Source organism: Dromaius novaehollandiae, chromosome 1, assembly GCF_036370855.1.
Source record: "Dromaius novaehollandiae isolate bDroNov1 chromosome 1, bDroNov1.hap1, whole genome shotgun sequence".
Classification (NCBI taxonomy): domain Eukaryota; kingdom Metazoa; phylum Chordata; class Aves; order Casuariiformes; family Dromaiidae; genus Dromaius; species Dromaius novaehollandiae.
The window spans coordinates 159613772-159634920 of NC_088098.1; the positions used below are offsets into that span (position 1 = coordinate 159613772).

Genomic DNA, 21149 nt, shown 5'->3' on the forward strand with positions numbered 1-21149 from the left:
TGAAGCCATCATACCCAAATGAAATATATTGCATATATTTTAGCAAAATTGACATCCCCGTAAGATGTTCTCATTGTTTCTTATTTTTATTTAAGGACATTACACGTACATGTAAAGAGACAATGGAATTAGCCAAAAAATATTTAAGTTTTGCTAAACTGTTTTCACAATAAGGTAGACAAAACAGCAATCTGACTAGGTAACCAACACACTATGAAATAGCTGCAAGCAGCTCTAGATAAGCAGAGGGATTATAGGACAAAGAAAGACACGTGTGTGCAAATGCTTGATTCACAGCTGAAATCTGTGACTATGTAGAGAAAGACTTCAGGAGGCAGTAAGGGAAACAGTTCTAAAGAAATGGGTTCCCTAACATCATATATGTACAACAAAACAAAATATACACAGTTTCATTACAGAAAACAACTGCTTTCTTAGATAACTGTAATGATTCCGTTTACTTATCATAAATAAAGTCCAGCTCTTCTTTAAGTGCAAAATAGAGATTGTTCTTCCATCTCTGAAGAACCTTGTAATATTTCTGCAAATCATAAATCTGTACTTAATAGAACCCAGTGCATCAGCAATTTTTTACCTATTAATAGAAAAGCAAACCACAAACAATGCCAAAAAGCACACACACAGTTAAGTAAAAGCCAGCCTTGTTTTAGAGCCGCTTACCTAGCTAGCTACATTCGACTTTCACTCCTCCTTCTTCACCCACTCCCTTCCTATCAGCAAGATCCTTCTGTTGTGAGAAATGACTTACAGGCTCTCCTACAGCACTTCACTGAGAGATGAAAGTGCTGATTCTCCCCCTCCACAACAAGTTCTAAACATGAAACCTTTCTCTATCACAGCCCCAAATGTTCAGCATCTTACCTGCTTTGTTCTTCAGATTTGGGGTCATGCTGTTGAATTCTGATTTGTCAATTTCCCATGCCAGTGGAAGCTTTCCAAGACTGCTAGACAAACCTTCTAAGTTAGCATCTTCACTATAGATTATGTCTGAAACACCTGTTTGGATGCCGATTAAGCTAGGTGTGTTATTACCAACATTTAAGGCAGCACTGCCTGACAGGCAGGCACTAACTGAAGCACTTGGGCTTTTACAAATAGATGTTACTCTGTTTAAAAAAGCATAGTCTGAGCAGATTGTATAAAATTTCTCTCTTGTATGAGTCACAGGACATCCCCATGGATAATGCCCACCTCCCCTAGAAACCAGTGATGCAGTGGAGGCATCTGACATGCAGTATGGCTTTACAGGATCATGAAGAGAAGCTTCTGAGGATTCTTTCCCAGGTCTGTTTTCAGTGTTTCCATTGTTTCCAGAACCATTCTCCTTTTCATCTTCTGAAATGTTAGGCATTGAATGATACTGAAAAAAGTATTATACAGCTAAGAATATATGTATTTAAATCGTAGTTACAACACAGTCTACGTCATTGCAAGCTATTGATGAGGTACCTGAAAAAAAAAAGAAGAAAAGTTAGTACAGGTGCCTCAGCTGATAATCAACATACAAATATATACAAAGCTTATTTGTGAAATTACATCCCATAAAAGCTGAAATACCCTTCAAGATATATCACTGCACACACTGCTACACATTTTTTCCCCAAGCATCTCTAGACTTCTAAAAATGAAACTTTTCATTATTTATGAAATGCCAACACCACATCCTATGCTGATACTATGACGATGACATCGTGTGAAATTACGTTTTTAAATCAGTATAGGATTTAAAAAAAATAATTTCCCTACACTTACATAATTGTGGTTGACCACTTCTACTCCTTCACAGTCAGAATACCTTACATATGTGGAGCATAAAATAATTTATGCAAATTAACAAATTACAGAGACAGCAACTTAAGGTCACATAACTGAAAAATCCTGCCTATTTTTGGTGCCAGTGAAGTTCAAACTTGCAGAAAATGATGGTAACTATAATCTCTGTTTATTATGAATTGACAACATTTGACTCAATTTCTTTCACTGCTCTCCTTGTATGGTTTTAAGGGTTCTCTTTTATTTTTGCACGCCTCCCGTTCTTTGGAATGGCAGGAAGTGTCAGGTTTTGTTTACAGTAGCTAAGAATTACCAGAAATAGATTTAGAAGCACATGTGCTGAACTGCTTTTAACTTTTTTTTTTTAAGCAAGCTGATAGTATCTGTCATTTCAGCAGTTTGTACTTCTGTGGTGCAAAGACACTTCCACAGACGGAAAACACTGCGCAAAGTTTTACTGGAGAGCAGACTCCTGCAATGCTGTCTTCTGAACTTAACTGACAGTGCAGTAACCTTCCTCTTACAGAAACACGTTTCGTAAGTAAACACAAGCAAGCTCTTAGCTCCGATTTCAGCAGCTGCAGAGATCACAAGGAAAGAGGAAAACACATATGTGCACTTATTAGCTGCTTAGTATAACTGCAGTGGTAGCAGCATTGCTGTTTCTAGCCCACTCTGCAGAGCGCTCCACCGGCAGGACCCGCTCTGGCCGGCCTAAGCCTCGCAGTGGCGTGGATCTGATAGGAACCACGACCACCACGGGATCACGCTGCACAGCTCGCCCGGGCCCGGGGGGCTGCCTACGGCTCGGACTAGTGGCCAGCAGCCCCCAGACCGCCCCCCCCCGCCCCCGCGGGCCCAGGCCACAGCGCCGGCGGACGGGCAGCGGCCAGTGGGGGCCGCGGGGAGGCGACGGTCCCCGGTCTGCTGCCGCCAGTCGGTTCCAGAGTTAACAGCCGCGAGATGGGGGAGGGGGCGCCCCCTCCTGGGCCCGCCCGCGGCACACCAGGGGCCCCGCCAGAGGCGCCATCGCTCGCCGCCGGGGCCAGCCCACCTCCTTCTTCCGCCGCCACCCCCGCGGGGGCGCCCGGCGGTGCCGCAGCGGGGGGAGGCAGGGAGGGCGGCGAGGCCCGCGCTCTCGGCCGTTACCTGCATGGCGCCCGCCTGCGTCGCCAGCCCGCGGCCGCGGCGATGGGAGCGCGCCGGAAACGGACACTACGCGCGGGGCGCCGGAGGGGGGCGGGGAGCGGAGCCGCGCCGGGGCTCACCTGCGCCCCCTCCTCCCCCTCTGCCTCCGACTCCGCGCGGCCGTCTGGCAGCTACCACCTCCCGCAGCGGGCCGGGGAGACGGCGCGGGCGGCCGCCCCAGGCAGCGGCCGCGCACACGCGGGGGCCCTCGCGGTGCGTCAGGAGAACCGCCCGCGCTTCTGCCGCCTAGGCGACGACGGCGGCGCGGCGCCGCAAGAGGCACCTCTGCTGCCTTCCTTTCCGCCCGCCCCCCCGCCGTGGGCGCTCTCATGGTCTCGTCCGCTGCTGCCCGGGGGGCGGGCGGGCGGGGGAGGGGAGGAGGGGCTCGAGCGGCGGCGGCGGCAGCGGCAGCGGAGCAGCAGCAGCAGCAGTTGTTCTGCACCGCGTACGCGGGGCTGCGCGGCCCTGCGCCCCCAGCCGCCGAGTGCGTCGCCTGCAGCCCGAGCGGCGCTGGGGAAAGCCCTTACCCGGCTGCTGAGGGCAGGGGGCGTTTCAGCGGAGGGATTTTGGAAACGGCAAGAAGGCGGCGAGGGGAAGGACTGGTCGGAGATGCTTAAAAAAAAAAAGGTTGGAAAGAGTCCGAAATTTGGCTTTACCTGCTTAGTCTCTGCCAGGAAGGTGCGTTTGAAACAGTAAAGCTATGATGACTAATGGATGCGTGGCTGCAGAAAATCCATTTATAAATTACCTGTTGCTGACAGTCATCCAAAAGAATATATGTGCTGACCGAAGGTACCCAGCTGCAAAACAGTAAACCAGCAAAATGCCCAGCTCAACAGCTTTGGGATTGCCTGCCTTCATTAAAGACATCCCGTTCTACTTGGAGCGTCGCTTCTTACCTGCATTCTGTGATGTGCACAACCCCCAGAATTGGACCAGTCTGGGAAACGTGGGTTCAGCACCTCCCTACCATTAGATTATAGGTTATTGCATATGGAAATGCTCCCCACCCAATCAGTCAGCGCAGCCAAGAGTAGAAGGTTAATTTGGCCGGAAGATGAAGCCAGAGGTAGCTCTTCTGTGCTTGGCGTACTCCGAAGGGAGCAGGGTGTCCTGGATTCCACTCCCAGCTTCCAGGCCTGCTCCTGCTACCCTAAACAGTCATTAGATTAAAATAGAAGAATGGGCTCATGGCAAGTCTTGGCTTAGCTTCAGTATCACCATTTTAAGGCAGCTAAATCTTCCAGTTCAGGGTATAGAAAACGTAGGGGCGTAAACAGTGCTTTGGGTTCCTCCTGGGGAAGGAGGGAGAGGCATCTGATTCTTTCATTTGTATCAGTTTTCTCTTGGTTTCTCTCTGACAGTAGTAAGGAAAATATAGCCTAAGTAACAGAAATGCTTCTGGGAAATTATATAAAGTTACAAATGATCCTTTTAGAAAAAACAGTGCCTAGAAGTGCTGAAAATATTTCCCTCTCTTTTCACTGCAGTTAGCTTATTTTCAACATTAGCAAACACAGTGACATTGAAGACATGAGTGGCACACTTTGGGCACTTGCACAATTATTTAATATTTATTTATTTTAGAATACTCAGATTTGTAACATTAAATGGTTGCTTGTATGGCTTGGTATGTACTTACTGCAAAATTAAAACCACAATTGGAGGAAGATCAAACAGTTACAGTCTCCTGCTAACAAAAGATTTGGTGTTATTAATTATGGCATAGTGCCTGTAAATCACAGAGTCCTTAATTCAGCCAGTATGAGAGGCACAGCAATAACGGAAAAAAAGCATCGGGATGCTAGAGTTGTTTGATAGTTCTCAGTGATTAGGCAGAGGAAAATCACAAAATTCCTCTGATGCTTGGTGGCACAGCCAAGTTTGCCAGTCCATGGACAAAAATAAGACAAGACCTATACCAAATTCAGAATTTTGTATGGCTTCATCCTGAGGAGACTTACCTCTCATAATTGAGAGTGTCCCTTTAAGTCTTTCCCAGCTGGAAGCCTGTGAAGCCTTAGTCCGCCAACAGCCTTTGAAGTAATTAAGCAATTCTGCCTCCAAAGCATTTTTCTTTGAGCCAAATTATAGGCATTAGGATAGCAACAATGCTGGCTTTGCCAGACAGAACTAAAATTAGGTTTTATGATTTATTTTACAGCTTGTTTGGGTGCTGAAAAATAGTGCCAAATGTGTACACAGATTCCCTGAGCAGTATTTATGTGGGGGAAGAAAAGCTGGACGCTAGAAAGGCAGGAGGGTAGAAATGTGTCACCTTTACTTCATCGATATTTTTCTTTTTTTAATGTGCCAATCCCCCTCTACTAGGAAGAGCAAGTACATTATTTGAAGTCTATAGTTATGGCATTTCTTGTTAAATAAAAACATATTTAAAATTCTCTTCCAAGGACATTAAAGGAGACTGGCTTGTTTCATACAGCAAAACATAAGCTGAGGAGTATACTCAGTTTATAAAATAAATACCAGGAGGCAAAAACTGTCTCTTTAGAAGTTGAAGCTCATTAATTTTTAAGACATTCTGTGATGAAGTTGCTTGTTGGAAAAGACTAAATTCATTTACCTAGGAGGTCCTTTCTCAGCCTATGATTTTCTGAAAGCAATTGATCTTTTAATGTGCCGTTCTATAAACATATTTGCAGTATTTCAAAATGAAAACCACAAAATCTCTTCAGAATTCAGAAGAAGACTCCTTGATGAGGAGATTTAATTTACTGTATTGTTTGCTTTAACGAGAAAAACAATAGCAAAATTGAAACCATCTTTTAGGACTGAAGTTCTCCCACAAAGAAGCCTTCATTTTGATGAGGTTTCTATAGCTAAATGACTAAGAAAAGCATTTGACACTTCCTTTCTGTGTTTGCTCTTCTGTGCAAAAGAAGCTGCATCATTTTTCAGAGTTCAATGGTATTAACCGCAACCAGCTTCAAGAAACTAAAGATTCTTTTTAAACCTCTATCCCTCAAGCCTCATCTGAAGTCTTTAAAGAACATATCTGCTTGACAGTTTACATACTCTGGTAAACTTTCCCATGGCTTTTTCCATATTTGGAAACCCAAGTCTTCCTTGTTCAATGTTTCTTAAGAAAAACAGTAAAACCCTTCATACTGTTAAAATGAGGGGAATATGACAAGCCCTCTGCATTTAGCTCTTTACACTGATAAACCAGTGGATCCAGATTCTAGGAAGGCATGATCAAAAATGGAGTTAAGTAGTACCAACTGCAGCCACAGGGTTGATGAAACCCGGGTGGTATCTCAGCAGCCACTAAGATCTTGTATGTTCCAATCCAACCCGCTACCCTGCGTGTAACTCCTTACTATGCAATGAAATAAACCCCAGCTGTTCAGAGCTTTCCCTGGCGCGGTTGTCCTTGTCCACGCTCACACTCTGGGTGCACACAGGCCTCAGGCTGGAGACTGAGAGCCAGCCAAACTCCCTGCTGTACGCTGTGGTCCTATCTCTGCACCTCTTGCATGTAGTAGGGAGCACCCCATATCGATGATAAAGAGTGTTTTTTTTCCCTCTGCAGTTCAGGCAAAGGTCTTTGAAATTCTCTGAAGCCCATCCTGAAAGTTTTTGATGCGACAGAGAATCCAGACTTTCCACAGAGCCTGAAAGCCACCTATTTAGTTTGGATTCCTTTCCACCTCCACAATATATTACCTCTCCACTCAGTAGGGGGAACTCACCCTAGTATTCACAGTTTCATTCCTACCTTCATAAAAACATGTAGATATACATATAAAGTCATTCAGAAAAGCACGAAATTATAGCAAAACTCTATTTAGAAATATGTAAGTGCGTAATTGCCATTTGCCCAGCTTGAGTCATCCTGGCTTTCTTTCTTATTGATAACTTAGAAATCTTGTATATTTTTATATTATTTATCTATGATTTATATTTATATTATTTATATATTTGTATTTTATATTTTTATTATTTATATTGTTGTTGAATAATTTTTAGGATGAAAATCAACGTAGTCATGGTTTGAAATGCTTCAGTAAACTGCGTATCTTTTTACATTTTTTATCTGCTCGTAAAGCCAGAATTTGGATCATTTTACTAATGCAGAACATAATGCATTACAACAGGAGATGGGTTTTAACAGCACAGCAGACTTAGGTCAGCACAAACTGTTGTATCACCAAAGCTTTAGTGCCTCCACTAGGACTGTGTTAAATGATTATTTATATTAACGTGGCATCCCAAGTGCATTAGCATTATAAACTACATTAGGAGAAACGTGCCAATGTAACCACATTGGCCTTCAAATCCAGGTAATTCAAGACAATGAGTTTAGTTACACGACATAGTTTCTGCTTCCACCACTGTGGGCAGGACTTTGTGAGCTTATTTTTCTAATCGCAAACCCTTTATTTCTCACACTAATGAGAGTAAAGGAGGAGAGTGAACTCCCACGCTAGTGAGCGTAAACGATGCAAACACAGACTTCAGTGTGTAACACGGAGAACCTGGCTACACCGTGATGCTCAGCACGATACGTAAAAAGCACGGTGAAAGCAGGCTTTTTTGAGCCCCTTTCCGCTGAGGCACTCCGGGCTGTCGGCCGCAGCAACGAGCCGGGAAGCGCCGGGAGCCGGCGGCAGCTCCGCAGCAGAGCGAGCTCTGGGCAGCCCGGGCGCCGCTCCCCCAACGGCCGCTAACGGCCGGCCGCCAACGGCCGCCCTCGGCGGAGCGCGACTACATCTCCCAGCGCCGCCGCTGCGCGCGGGAAGTGCGGCGCCGCCCGCCGCCGCTCCTTCGGAAGCGGTTGGGCCGGGCGGCCCCACTCCCGGCCGCTTCCCGCTGACGCCGTGCGGAACCGGGGGATGCTGCGGTGAGCAGCAAAGCCGGCCGCCACACGCAGGCACAGGGCGAGGGAGGCGGCGGCGGCCCCGCGACCAGGCGCCGTGTGCCCCACGCCCCACCCTCGTGCAGCGGCGCCGAAGGCGGGACTCCCCGGAGCCGCGGTGAGGGGCAGCAGGCAGCTCTGTGGGCGGCTTTGTCCTGACCGGAGCCCGGTCGCGGCGCAGGTCTGACGGAGCCGCTGCCGCCGCGACTGAAGCGCAGCCTGGCCTTCCTCGCGCCGTCTCCTCCCTCCGGGCTCCCTCCTGCTCCTTGGCGGTGGTTCTCCGTCGGAGGAAGCCCCGTAAATGTGTAGCATTTGGCTGCTTTGCGTCGCTCTGGGAGTCGTTTCGGCGGGGGCTGTCGGGGGTGGAGGGAGCCAGCTGAGCCCGGAGCACACCGCAGTATGGGGGCCCGGCCTGAGAGCCGAGGCTGTCCTCCCCGCTCGCTACTTTTATGTGCAGGCCGTGGACACTGAAGGGCAGAAGTAAGTATGGCAGCTTCTCACAGAGACTTCACGCGTTGGTTACAGGCAGAAAATCGAGAGATCGGTTAAAATGTCACCATCTTACTGCACGGGCATAATTTCATGTCCACTTCCCCTCTTCCCATCAAGATCTTGAAATAATTTACATTGAGAATTACTAGTTGTCCTTCTCCAGGCTTTACCCCCCCCCCCCCCCAAAAAAAAAGATGTGCAAGTGTACAGTTTTCCTGAAGTCAAGGACATTCTTAAATATTTGCTGGGTCTGAGTCCAAATCATAATTGTTGGATTTTTGGGGAGCTTTTGTGAAGCTTCCTGCTTTCCCCCTCTAAAGCACAGCAGCACCCACGTGTCTAAATTCCCGTTCAGGTCTGTGCATCCTCAGCGGGACTGGCCTTACCTACTCACATCCCTCCCAAACTACTTTAACCTTTTATTAAGGAAGTTAGAGTTTCTTGCAGAAAGGGAAATTACTGGTACTGAAGGTCCCTTACATGGCTTGTTCTGTATATCACTTGGAAAGGCAGTTTAATCTTTGTATGGGTGTCAAATACTACATAACACTCTGCTTAAATTAATTCTACCAGGCCTATTTGCTTGGCAGTAATAAGAAAGGTGTATTCTTGTGCAGTATTGGACTAAAAAAAATGTTCAACAAAATGTAAGGGCAAATTCATTGATGGAATAAAAGACCACAGTAACTTCAGTGGTGCTAGACTGTTTCTGCCACTGTTTAATTTGTGTAATTGGTTTAATTTTTCTCATGTGCAAGATGTAAGTAGGGAATTATCTTATTAAGTAATTACAATCTTTTTCAAACTCCTCTGAACTTGTTTCCATTGTGCTAGTATAAAATTTAGCTTTTATACAAAATTTTTATACCAAATTTCGTATGAGATGAGAAAGGCTGTTTAAAAAGTTAGCAAAACATGTACTTTAGTCCAACCAACAAGTTATGATTTTTTCTGCTGTGTCAAAACCTTAACAATAAATGATTAATTTATTATATGCCCACTCAGGTTTCCTGCTTGTTTCCACTGCTAGGTATACCAGTATTTCTCCTGAACATGTAGGCACCAGATCAATGTAATCAATTAGAAAGTACTCCAGAGACTGTTAGGTAAACTGGAAAAATTTTGGTTCCATATATGTAAAATAATGGAATTATTAAGCTGGTAAAATGAAGCTTGTTCTGGTATTTTTTTTATAACCATCAACTTTCATTTATCTGCATGCTTACTACCTTTTTATCACTCTACACTTGGGCTATTACTAATAAAGGACTGCATTGCATCTTTAAATGTGCTCTGTTTCCGTATAAGCCAAAAAAGACAGTGTTTCCTATACTGTTCAACATGTAACATCAAGTGACTCAGTACAGCTCACTGAAGTCCGTGGAAATCTGTCAACTTGGAAGGGAATGGATCAGGTTCTAAGAAAACTGTTGCGTGTTTACTTTTTAATTAAGCTCCCACTTATTCTCTGGTTAGGTTCACTTCGTCACCAGGTGAAAATGCATTCCAGGTGAAGATAACTGCTCCAGAGGAGCAGTTCACTCGGGTTGGTGTGCAAGTACTGGACAGGAAAGATGGTTCCTTCATTGTGAGATATAGGATGTATGCAAGCTACAAAAACCTGAAGATAGAAATTAAAACCAGAGATAAACATGTTGCAAAGTCTCCATATATTTTAAAAGGTAAGAAGCAGCACTATACAGAGATTTCGTATTGTGGCTTTTTCTAACAAATTGTGAATGTTTGCTAGGACTAATATAGAGCTTCTCAGGAAATGCTGAGAACTATCAAATCCCACGGGAGTTATGGACAGTTATAAGTGTCCTGCATATACTATTCAGTAGAGAAAACAGAAACAGATACTATGAACTGGAATGCGTATTGAGTACATGTAAAGCGTTCAATCAGAAGTAGCTGGGCATGAGTTCACTGATGTCAGAACATGTCCATTCAGAACTGCAGAAGGATTGGCCCTAAACAATGAATGTTCAGTGCCTGACCCTTTTGTTCTGATCTCAATGGCTTGATAGTATGACTTGTTAACAATAAACTAATAACTGTGTTCCTAATAGGACCTGTTTACCATGAAAACTGTGACTGCCCTCAGGAAGAGAGCAGTGCATGGCTGGAAGAGATGGGCTGTCCTCAGACCATTCCACAGATTCAGAGAGACCTAGCAAATTTTCCCACTCTTGATCCAGATAAGATTGCAAAGGAAATTCCACAGAGGTTTGGACAAAGACAGAGTTTGTGTCATTACACCATCAAAGATAATGAGGTACAGTATGGGTTGATTGGAAGCCCAAATGGGGATCTGGTGGCAAGTGATTGGTTAGGCTACTTGGCTTTTTCCAGTTCAAAGGAACATGTTTATCTGTTCTTTAAGAAACTGCCTTTGTTTGCTTTTCTGTCCTTGAAATTGAATACTTTGCAATTTGAATATGAGCTCAGTAACATCTGCCCTACTTTGTAAAGTGTGTTCTGTCCACATTACAGCTGAAGCAATTGAAACATAATGAAGACAAATTACTTTCCAAGATCATACGACCAATCAATATGAGAATTGGGAGCAGAACTAAGTCTCCTAAATGCTAGTTCAGTTTCACATTCTCTGAGTAGTACTGCTGTGGAGTGCCATGATTGTCCAGTTGTGACATATATCAATAAATGCTCTGCATAATTCTGAGGTAAAGAAATACCATCTAGCTCCATTGAGGATCAGAGCTACAGTTCTTCCTAAAAAAATTACTGCCTTAAGTAGAGTTTCACAGGGAAATGAGAACAAAAGATGACAACAGAAACAGGCAACCAGTTTCTGTGTGCATGAGACAGATCTAAAATGTCTTCAAAGAGCAAATAAAGCTTGTCTTTTTTCTTCTGCTTTCCTATGATTTTATGAGAGGCAGGATTTCTAAAGCTTCATAAATGCTTTTTAAAGATCCATAAATGTGTAGATAAAATCATACAACCTGTCTGACTAGATCTTTACTATGAGATTAAAAGAGCTCCAAATTATGCCAGCCATTCTCTGAAATGAAAACACCAGTCCAGTAAAAACTTTGGATTATTTTCAGGTTTATATAAAGACATATGGGGAACATGTTGGCTTCAGAATTTTCATGGATGCCATACTTCTCTCTTTGACAAGAAAAGTGAGTACATCTATACAACCAGTTATTCTATATGTCATAATTTAAAGAAACATGGGCTCAATAAATACACTTCAGTGTATTTATTACTATATTGGTTAAAAAGCTGTTTTTGTTCTTTCATTAATAATTGAAAGATCAGATGGATTTTTTTCATTGAAGCTGGGATGTTCTGGAATGCTATGTGATCAGTGTATGGAATATCACAAATGTTAAGTGGTTAGCAGAGTCAGGTAGACTTGAAGAGTGATTTTTCTATAGAGTAAATTAGACATCTTGTAGGATCTAACAGAAAATTCTGTCTTTGCTATTACGTTTTATGGGATGGAGAATAAAAAAAGGACTTTATATCATTCTCCATTAAATTCAATATGTTGAAAATAGTACAGGAAGGGTTGAAGAGGAACACCAAAAGCCCACCATGTGGCATGTGGGAAAGGTCCCTCAAGGTACAAGTAAAAAGCACCACACAGGCTTTTTTTAGGGAATCCATAAAAAAAACCCTAACATTCTGTATGCAGAGGCAGAAGGAATAAAGAAAGGGCTGAAGTTTCAGCATACACAGATTGGGGCACTCTGAACATCAGTGACACTTGTAGGGCAGCCTGTGGAGGCTTTCATAATTTGGACAAATTCCAGAACTATCTAAATAGGGATGTCCTGACGCCTGTAAAAACCTCAAGCATAAGAGGTGCAGAAATGGCTGCAAGTCTGATCTTGCATTATCTTCAAGGCACAATGCAAACACTGAGCATTTAAATTGTAAGTCCAGACTTTAAGAAAGGTGACTCCAGGAAACTGAAATCAAATACCAGTACAGAAGATAGAAAGCAACTATCAGGAAAAAGTGAGTTGTTAGTTCCTCTAATAAACAATATTAAGGGCATAAGGACAAATTCTCCAAAGCAAGAATAGGAAGAGACCAAGTCGGCTAAGGAACCAGCTTTCCAGTGACCTGAAATGCAATAAAGAATTGTGCAGGAGGTGGAAAGACTCATTAATATTCTTAATACATGTGATTATTATGTACACAGAAAAGCACCAGAAATACGAAGATATCGAAGTTAAACAATATATGTTTCTGACTGTACAAAGACACAGTACTTGTCTTTGAAAGGAAAAAAGAAAAGACAGGAGTTTTGAGACCAAAGTTTTGAGTTGTTACCCTAACTAAATTCCTTAAAAATCTATATAAAAAATACTAAGCACATTATTATTTTGATGCTTATCAGTATCAAACAACATGGATTTATCATGAACAAATCAATCCAAACGTATATAATTTTCATCTATAACAAGATAATAGATTTCATGTACGATGTCAAATATTTTTATTATAGAAAGACTTTTGAGGGTAAGTCTCTTGAGTTTCTCATGAACAAGATAGGAAAATTTTGATTAGAAGAAACTAGTGTAACATGGTCAGAAAACCTTTCTTAAAGAATAGTTGCCAATGTTTCCAGACAGGTAAAAGATATACCAAATGTTTCTTCGGAAATTTGTCCTAGGTCCAGTCCTTATTTAATAGTTTAGTTGTATTTTGACTGAATGATGAATAGAGAATATGCTTATTAAATTTACAGAAAACATAAAGCTGGGACAACCTGCAGGCACCTTGCAGAACAGCATCAGAATTAAAGATTTTCTTGACAAGTAAGAGAAATTGTATGAAAAAGTGGATAAAAATGAAGTGAAAAAGGCAGCGTACTACATAAAGGCAGGATAAACCAGACAATTACAGTGAGCCGTAATTTCTGCAAAAAAGTGGGTGTAATTTCTGCAGGAAAGTGGGAAGGTTATAGTGTCACAAATTTAACATGAATCCGCAGTGGCATACTGTTGCAAAAAAAAAAAAAAATTAACTGGAGAAACATTTGAAATAAATGTGAAATATTTTCCTTTCCACTATGGTCAGGATTAGTAAAACCTCAGCTGTGCTACTGTGTCTACCTTTGGGTACTGTGCTTTAAGAAAGATTGTTCAATTAATGACATTGCAGAGGAAAGTGGTAAGAATGATTAGATGTACAAAGAATGATTCATTTAAATGAGGATTGTTTCATCTAACTGATGGAGATATGAAGATAGTCTTCGATTATGGAAAAGGTTGCCCTGTGGAAGATGGAAGGAAGCTGTTCTCTATTTCTCTGTGGCAGTAGTGTAAGATAAGAAATAATGAAATTAAATCACATCAAGGGGATATAGGCTAAATGTTGAAAAAGACTTGTTAACTCCAAAGACAAACTGTTTATGGTTCTAGAAAACACAATTTGCTTCATCCCCAAGAGATCGCATAGGAATTTTTGTTTGATAATGTGACTGAAAAACAATACAGCTGTTGGGTTGGAGAAGAAAAATTAACCTGTTGGATGGTTTTGTCACTGCTGACGTAGATAAAATGTGATTTGTAGCTTTTTTATGTCCATTATAACCATTAGATGGCACTGTACTGATAAAGATTATTGCTGAAGATTAGAAAGTGTTTCCAAACTCCCTTTGAAATGAAGGTACATGATAAAACCTTTTCTGTCAGTACACACAAGTACACTGTACACAGAAGGCAAAAACTATGGCTTTGGGGCTCTCTATAATTTCTGGATTTGTCTGCCAAAGGTTTTCATACGTCATCAGGTTAGAGTAAATATCTTCAGCCATTTGGGAGTGTGTTCCCCAAGTTTGATCCTTGGCAAATGATTAATTCCTATTTCTGTCCAGAAAGAGACATTCAATTAGAAACTTAATGAAATGTATTTGGACCACAAAAAAATCCTGAAATTTAAGAATGTGACCAGCCATTCTGACTTCAGGAATAAAGAGGTTTAAAAGCAGAAAAGTTTCCATACACATATATAGTGATGAGTCAGCAACATGCTTATAACTTTTTTTTTACATTTATATGTATATTTTAATTTGTGAATTGTTATCATGTTATATTCAGAATTGTTCTTCCTTCAAAAAAGGTATTTTCTCATATAGATATTAAGATTTTTGATGATAAAACATGAACAAAATATTCCTAATCATACATGATCTCTAAATTATCTGATACTACTCAGGACAGAGATCCTGGAGTTATTCCAAGAGTTTTCCAAAAACAACAGCTTAATGATCAGATATTCATAATATTCAAACGCTGCATTATGAATTATTAAGGAAGGAAGCAAGAACAAAAGAAAAAAGATTATGTTATTGTATAAATAAATAACTAGACCATGCCTATCTTGTGAATACTGTGTGCAGTGCTCATTTCACTGTCTTGAAAAGAACTATACAGTGACAAGGGTGTTCAGATGTCAAATGACTTGTATATAAAGACAGACTAATTTGACTAGCATTCTTTTGCTTTGAAAGAGGCAACTGAGGGAGATATAAAGATTTATATTAAAAAAAAAGTCATGAAGAGGGTGAACAAGGAACAAGGAGTTCTGCAGTCACATTATCCATGCATTCAGGATTCTGTAAAACTCCAATCATATTTTCTCTTCAGCCTTCTGCTATTCAAACTGAAGTGTCCCACATTTTTAGTTTCTCTTTCTAAGGCAACTGGTCCATCCCCATCATAGTAGCTGCCCTTTGTACCTTCTCTTACTTTCCATGCAAAGACCAGCACTGCACACAGAGCTCAAGATGTGGGTGCATCAAGGTTGTATATAGCAGCAAAATTATGCCCTCTGTTCTGCTCTCACAACATTTCCTGGCAATCGCCAATATTTTGATAGCGTTTTGGCTGCCACTGCACATTGAGACATGTGATTTCAGATAATGGTTTCAGTATTACCAGTGTTTTTTAAATAAGTGAGGATGCAATGCCATGCTATGCTTAATAATTAACCCTAGTGTTGACTAAATGTGGTCTTTCCATCATGGCTGTTAATTCCTGTTACTTTTCTTGTGTTGGATCTAGCCACCGTGCAGATAGAAGGCAAATCAGATCAGTTTACTGATGCATCAGAAAAGTTGTTGACCACCCAAAAACAGTTTTCCGTACAATCAGCAAGATGGTCTAACTTATGCTGGAACCAGATGATTGCTTACTAGATCTCATTGCTAAAATGGGACAAAGAATATGTGGCCAATTATGTGAAGTATAACATGAAATTATCCTCTAAACTGAGGTGTTCATATCCCTTAAAAGATGTGATTTTGTGTGATTCTTAAAAAAAAAAAAAGGAAAGAAAGAAAAAACTTGTAGGCTTTACTGTCTGGTCTGGGTATTTTTAATACAACATTTCTGAATTTTAACCATCTATTATGGATGGATTGAGTATATAATTGACCTGGCTCAATTTTCTCTCAGTGTAGTTGTTCTCAAAATGTCAGATGCCAGCAGAAGAATACTGCTTTGTACTAAAACACATTTGTGCCTACTTTGTTTCTGTGTAGGTGAAAATGCCAGATGTAGAATTTTTTGTTAATTTGGGGGATTGGCCTTTGGAGAAAAAGAAATCTCCACAGATCCCTCACCCTATTTTCTCATGGTGTGGGTCCAGTGAGTCAAAAGACATTGTCATGCCAACATACGACTTAACAGACTCAGTTTTGGAAACTATGGGACGGTAAGAAATCATTTATAATTTTCCCAAAAGTATTAGAGTGAATAATCTTCCAAACAGACATTTATGTTACCAGTATAGTAACTGTTTTACTATTTATTTATTCAGACATTACTAGCCTCTAGATAGGCTAGAAATATGTAATTAATATCTTAGCATAACCAATTTATGCATTGTATAACATATGAATTATGTATATTAAAATATACTTCACTGTTTTATTTCAGAAATCAAAATTAATCTGAATGAGGTCAAGTCAATGAAAACAGCACTTGGAGTGAACATTTCAAGGGGTTTTTGTTTGTTTGTTTTTTACTCTATGAACATGTTGACAGCTAGCTATGTCTTTCTTCATGATTTTCCTAGAATCCAATCTGTTTGTTATAAAATCCTACTTAGCCAAAATTCTCAGCGTAGGTCTTATCATCTCCCACTTTGATTCCTGATGATAACTGGCCTTGGTAACAGCTGTATTGCTGTCTTGAAATACTACAAAATCAATTTCTAAGATATCTTCATTATCCATTTTGAATCTGTTTATCATTTCACAGCATTCAGTTCAGGTTCCTTCTCTTTATGAATAAGACTTTTCCTAAATGTGCTCCCCATCAATCTGTGTGTTTTAATTGTTTAGTTTAAGCAAGGTTTTTAAGGAAATGAAATACCTCACATTAAGCCAGTTACATACATACCTTGCCTTGGACCATCATATCGTGGCTGCCTTATCACCATTATCGGTCATTGCATTATCCTGCACCACCTTCATCTGTCTGGCAACATTATCCACTTTCAGCCATTTTTTTTTTCTGTGACAACAGATATATATCCTTTCCACACACAATGTCACCATTGAACTGATGCTGTTTGCCACAAACCTGTTAACTTGACATTCCTTACGTATTTTTATCATTGAAAAAATATGAGTGCAAATGCATATGTGAGTGTACCTATGACTGACCTTCATCTTTTGTTATTTGTGTATTGGTGCTGTAAAGTCTTTCAGATAATGGCACTGAAATAAATTTAAGTAGCATTTAAAAAAATTTCCGATAAGACTTTCTTATTAAATCACTTTTCCTTTCTCTTCCAGAGTCAGTCTGGATATGATGTCAGTTCAAGCTAATACTGGCCCATCATGGGAAGACAAGAATACCACAGCATTTTGGAGAGGACGTGACAGCCGAAAAGAGAGGCTTGAACTTGTAAAACTCAGCAGAAAATATCCAGAGATCATAGATGCTGCTTTCACAAACTTTTTTTTTTTTAAACATGATGAAAGCCTTTATGGCCCCATTGTTAAGCACATTTCATTTTTTGATTTTTTTAAGGTAGGTCACTAATTGCTTTCTGCAGAATTAGGTTCTCAGTATTTCTTATTATCAAGTAACTTGGTATATGTTATTTATAATAAAGTTATTGCAGTTTTCCACCCCAACACCAATGACAAGCATGACTAGACATCCCTCCAGTGGCCTTGGCTGCTGTGTAGCTCTTAGATTGAAGATAATAATGTTTGATTTACATCTGAAGGTTCAGTAGAACCCTCTTTGTGTAATCTAATAACTCCAAGTTCCTTTTTATTTCTTTTTCCTGATTCAGTGATCAGGACTACTAACATAACTAACATAGTGGGAAAAATCAGTGGATGAAATGGCACATCTACCCTCACATCAGAGGATGAGCGTCTAAGAATTTCCGGAGAACTTAATTGATGAAGAGGGCATCTCTTTATACTCTCTGCATTGTGATGAATCCCAAACTAAATAACAAAAACTACTTAAAAATTGATGCTCGCCTAGCCAGTCCTACATTTCTCAATATCAGCAAGTCAGTGATACCCAGTGCCCTCAGAATAATAAAACCTAACCAAGTTACTCAGATCTTCTGTTTGTTAATAACTTATGGTCATTTTTTTCAGTATAAATATCAAATTAATATTGATGGCACAGTGGCAGCATACAGATTGCCTTATCTACTAGCAGGAAACAGTGTAGTGCTAAAGCAAGACTCCGTCTACTACGAGCATTTTTATAATGAGCTGCAGCCATGGAAACACTATATTCCATTTAAAAGTGACCTGAGTGATCTACTAGAGAAACTACAGTGGGCAAAAGAGCATGATGAAGAGGTAAATATATATTTATAAGTAGTCAGCAATGTTTCTTGACAAAAAAAGAGAGCAAAAAGTGCATTTGTTTAAAATAAAAAATCTGTTAGAAGCATCTCTGAGTGTTACCAACTGTAAAAATAAGAAAAACACTTTTTTACAATACATAATACTGCCCTTAATTTGGAAATTAAGTTGATTTTTGGAGAAATTAAAACTTTTCATATTAATGCCTTCCTTTTAAAATTAGGAATGCTTAAATTTTTAATCTCTTCAATTTATCAGTAGGAGATTTCTGTTATCGTTTTATGGACAGCTCAATTGAGGGCATGTAGGCAATAGATAAAAATAAATTATTATTTATTGTAAACAATCAATACTATATTTAATGACAGAAGCAATACTGGTGTCCTGAAATAACTTTATGACAGGATTTTTTAAAACTTTTGTTTTCTTCACAGGCAAAAAATATTGCAAAATCTGGACAAGAATTTGCAAGAAATAATCTCATGGGAGATCATATTTTTTGTTACTATTTCAAACTTTTTCAGGTTAGTACCTTTTTAACTGCTACTACCACTGAAGTAGAAATCCCATAGAAAAAAATCAGGGAGACAGAGCTGCTGGAAATTGGCCAATCGAGTATTGAAGCCACAAAGCAAACAGCAGCAATCAATCAAGAACTTTAACTGGATTATAAACATTGTATGTAGTTATTTCCTATGAAACCTCTTAAGACTACATTTGCAGATGGAGAGAAGGAATCAGATCCCATAAATCTCGATTTAATCTGCAAGAATATGTTGCCCACCAAGATCAAAGAATTCCACTCAGACATACACTCTGTGAAACATACACCACAGCGGAAAATATCTGTGCATTAGCACCAAGATACTGAAACTCCAGTGAGGCACCCGCAGGGGTTTCTGTCAACGATTAAGTATCTGTTTACCCTTTCCGTGACACAGTGTGGAGGTTTAGGAACAGATTGTGTAGCCACATTACTTTTACAGAATTATTCAGCTGAGTTGTTGCAGTATTTGCAACCAGATGTATAATCTAAGAAGTTTATGAACTAATAATGCCTTCTTTTTTAAAAAAAAAAAACTAGGAATATTCCAGTTTGCAAGTAAATGAGCCAAAAATCAGAGAGGGCATGGAGAGAGTGCAGCAGCCTGATGATGACCTTTTTCCATGTACTTGCCACAGAAAAAAGGTACAGTACATAGAGTGTTAAGTGTAGTGCAAGAGCTGAATGTCTTCAGTTCATTTTCAGTGAAATTGGTACAGCTATTGTGCAATAATGCATAGTATCAGTTACCACAATATTAAGACCTGTCAGTCTTGAAGACTTTTTCCTTAGTGCATTTGCAGCACTAGACAGTTGAAAATTGAATTTACGATTAACTGAAAAATGTCTGTTCCTTCATTACAGACCAAAGATGAACTCTGACAGAAAGAAAAAAAATCGTATTTTGGAATATTTGCCAAAATTAAGAATCCCTTCTTAAGGAAAGAAGGAAAATTTGAATTAAAACTTCAGTGGATATTATAAAGTTTATTGCATCATGATCTATGTTTGGAAGAAAACCAACCACGACCAATTTTCTTTTTATCATGCAGTCATTGAACTTTGTTCAAGATGTTTTTATAATTTGTTTTTAATAAAAAACATCTTTATATCAGTCGTGTTCTTGTTCTGAGATACCTTTGAAATGCAGATACTTTTCATGAATACAATACTTGGTGTACTGGCTCTAGTCACAAGTGTGTTCTGCAAAAATGACTAAGTATGAATTGCAAACCTCCCACCCAGTTCATCTATCCAAAGTGGTCTTTCTCAGACCATAATTTTGTTCCTTGTGAGAGAACCAGCATTCTCAAAGAAAATCATGTGGGTTTTATATATATATATATATATATATATATATATATATTTTTTAAATATATACATATATATTTAAGTCTTACAGAATCCTAAAGGAAAAGCTCAGTTCTATTGGACACGTTAAAAATACTAGATAAAAAAAACTTAAGGTCTGTAGGATTTTTTACAGATGCTTTGTGAAATTCTTAGTCTCTTTGGCAATATAAAGAGAATTAAGTAGAGTTTAGCAATGACTACTGAAACTAAACTGATCATTACTTCTTAAGGCTATTTTACTTTTAAAATATCTACTCTCTACTGAAACTGCTCAAGTAACTCAATTGTTATGAGCATATTAACATCATCTCAAAATGCTGTATAGGTAGATTCACATTCAAGTCTAAATTCATGAAATTCGAAAGTCAGAATGTATGTTTCAAGACAAAAATGAGGATTTGTTTTACTTTGTATTACATAGCCAGTCAATTTAAAATCTTTCCTTGTGTGTCTCTTTTGGAAACAGCTGTGGACATTTCAATGTGTCCTGTGCTTATTAAATAACATTACTGTTGGGAGATCAACATTTATGAGCTATCCTATGAAAAACAGTGGAGGAATATTATGTCTGACCAATGTTTAACTTTCATCTGTCTATTGATTATTTTTGCTATAGCAAAAATGAGCCTACAAGTATATTGTTAGCAGTAGCCTTCTAAATGCAACCCTGATAACCTACAGTTGTTTGCAAAGTAGTTTTATAGAGCCAGTTCTTATCTAGTAAGCTGATTAGCTGGCTTAGCGTAACATCTTATTTACTTTAAGTTCTTCCTTTACTAGGTAGCAGAAATCTCTTTCATATGGCTAATAAACAACGAGCACTAAGCCTTATTGATCGTATTTGCAATTAAACAGAAAGAATTTTAAAGAAATCAGGCCACCTGGTTTTGGTCTTTCTGCATCTGGGTTCTGTGAATGATTGCAGAAAAGCAACTTCTGTTGTTTACTCTTGCCAATAAGGAATACTTTGTTGGATCATTTGGTAAGGTGCATATACCATATATTTTTAAACTATAATAAGCTAAAGTCTTCAATGATATTTCTTACATTACAATGCCAAAATA

The 21149-nt window shown here is 39.8% G+C and overlaps 2 protein-coding genes across 2 annotated transcripts in view; one reads left to right on the top strand and one right to left on the bottom strand.

Moving 5' to 3' along the window:
* LOC112996225 (DNA excision repair protein ERCC-5) overlaps positions 1 to 3314 on the bottom strand; it is a 32641-nt gene extending 29327 nt beyond the window's left edge. Inside the window, exons 1-2 of the mRNA XM_064504214.1 lie at positions 2944 to 3314; positions 883 to 1381 (exon numbers count right to left, since the gene is read on the bottom strand). Of these exons, the coding sequence (XP_064360284.1) occupies positions 883 to 1381; positions 2944 to 2949 (505 nt within the window). The 5' untranslated portion in view covers positions 2950 to 3314. The remainder of the gene's footprint in view (positions 1 to 882; positions 1382 to 2943) is intronic.
* A 4433-nt stretch (positions 3315 to 7747) lies between these two features.
* On the top strand, positions 7748 to 19846 carry POGLUT2 (protein O-glucosyltransferase 2). Its single transcript, XM_026121643.2, has 10 exons — positions 7748 to 8341; positions 9830 to 10035; positions 10426 to 10631; positions 11428 to 11505; positions 15885 to 16057; positions 17145 to 17382; positions 17973 to 18182; positions 18623 to 18712; positions 19273 to 19377; positions 19597 to 19846. The coding sequence occupies exons 1-10, from the start codon at positions 8163 to 8165 to the stop codon at positions 19612 to 19614; spliced, it is 1503 nt and encodes a 500-aa protein (XP_025977428.1). The 5' UTR covers positions 7748 to 8162; the 3' UTR covers positions 19615 to 19846.
* The last annotated feature ends 1303 nt before the right edge of the window (positions 19847 to 21149 follow it).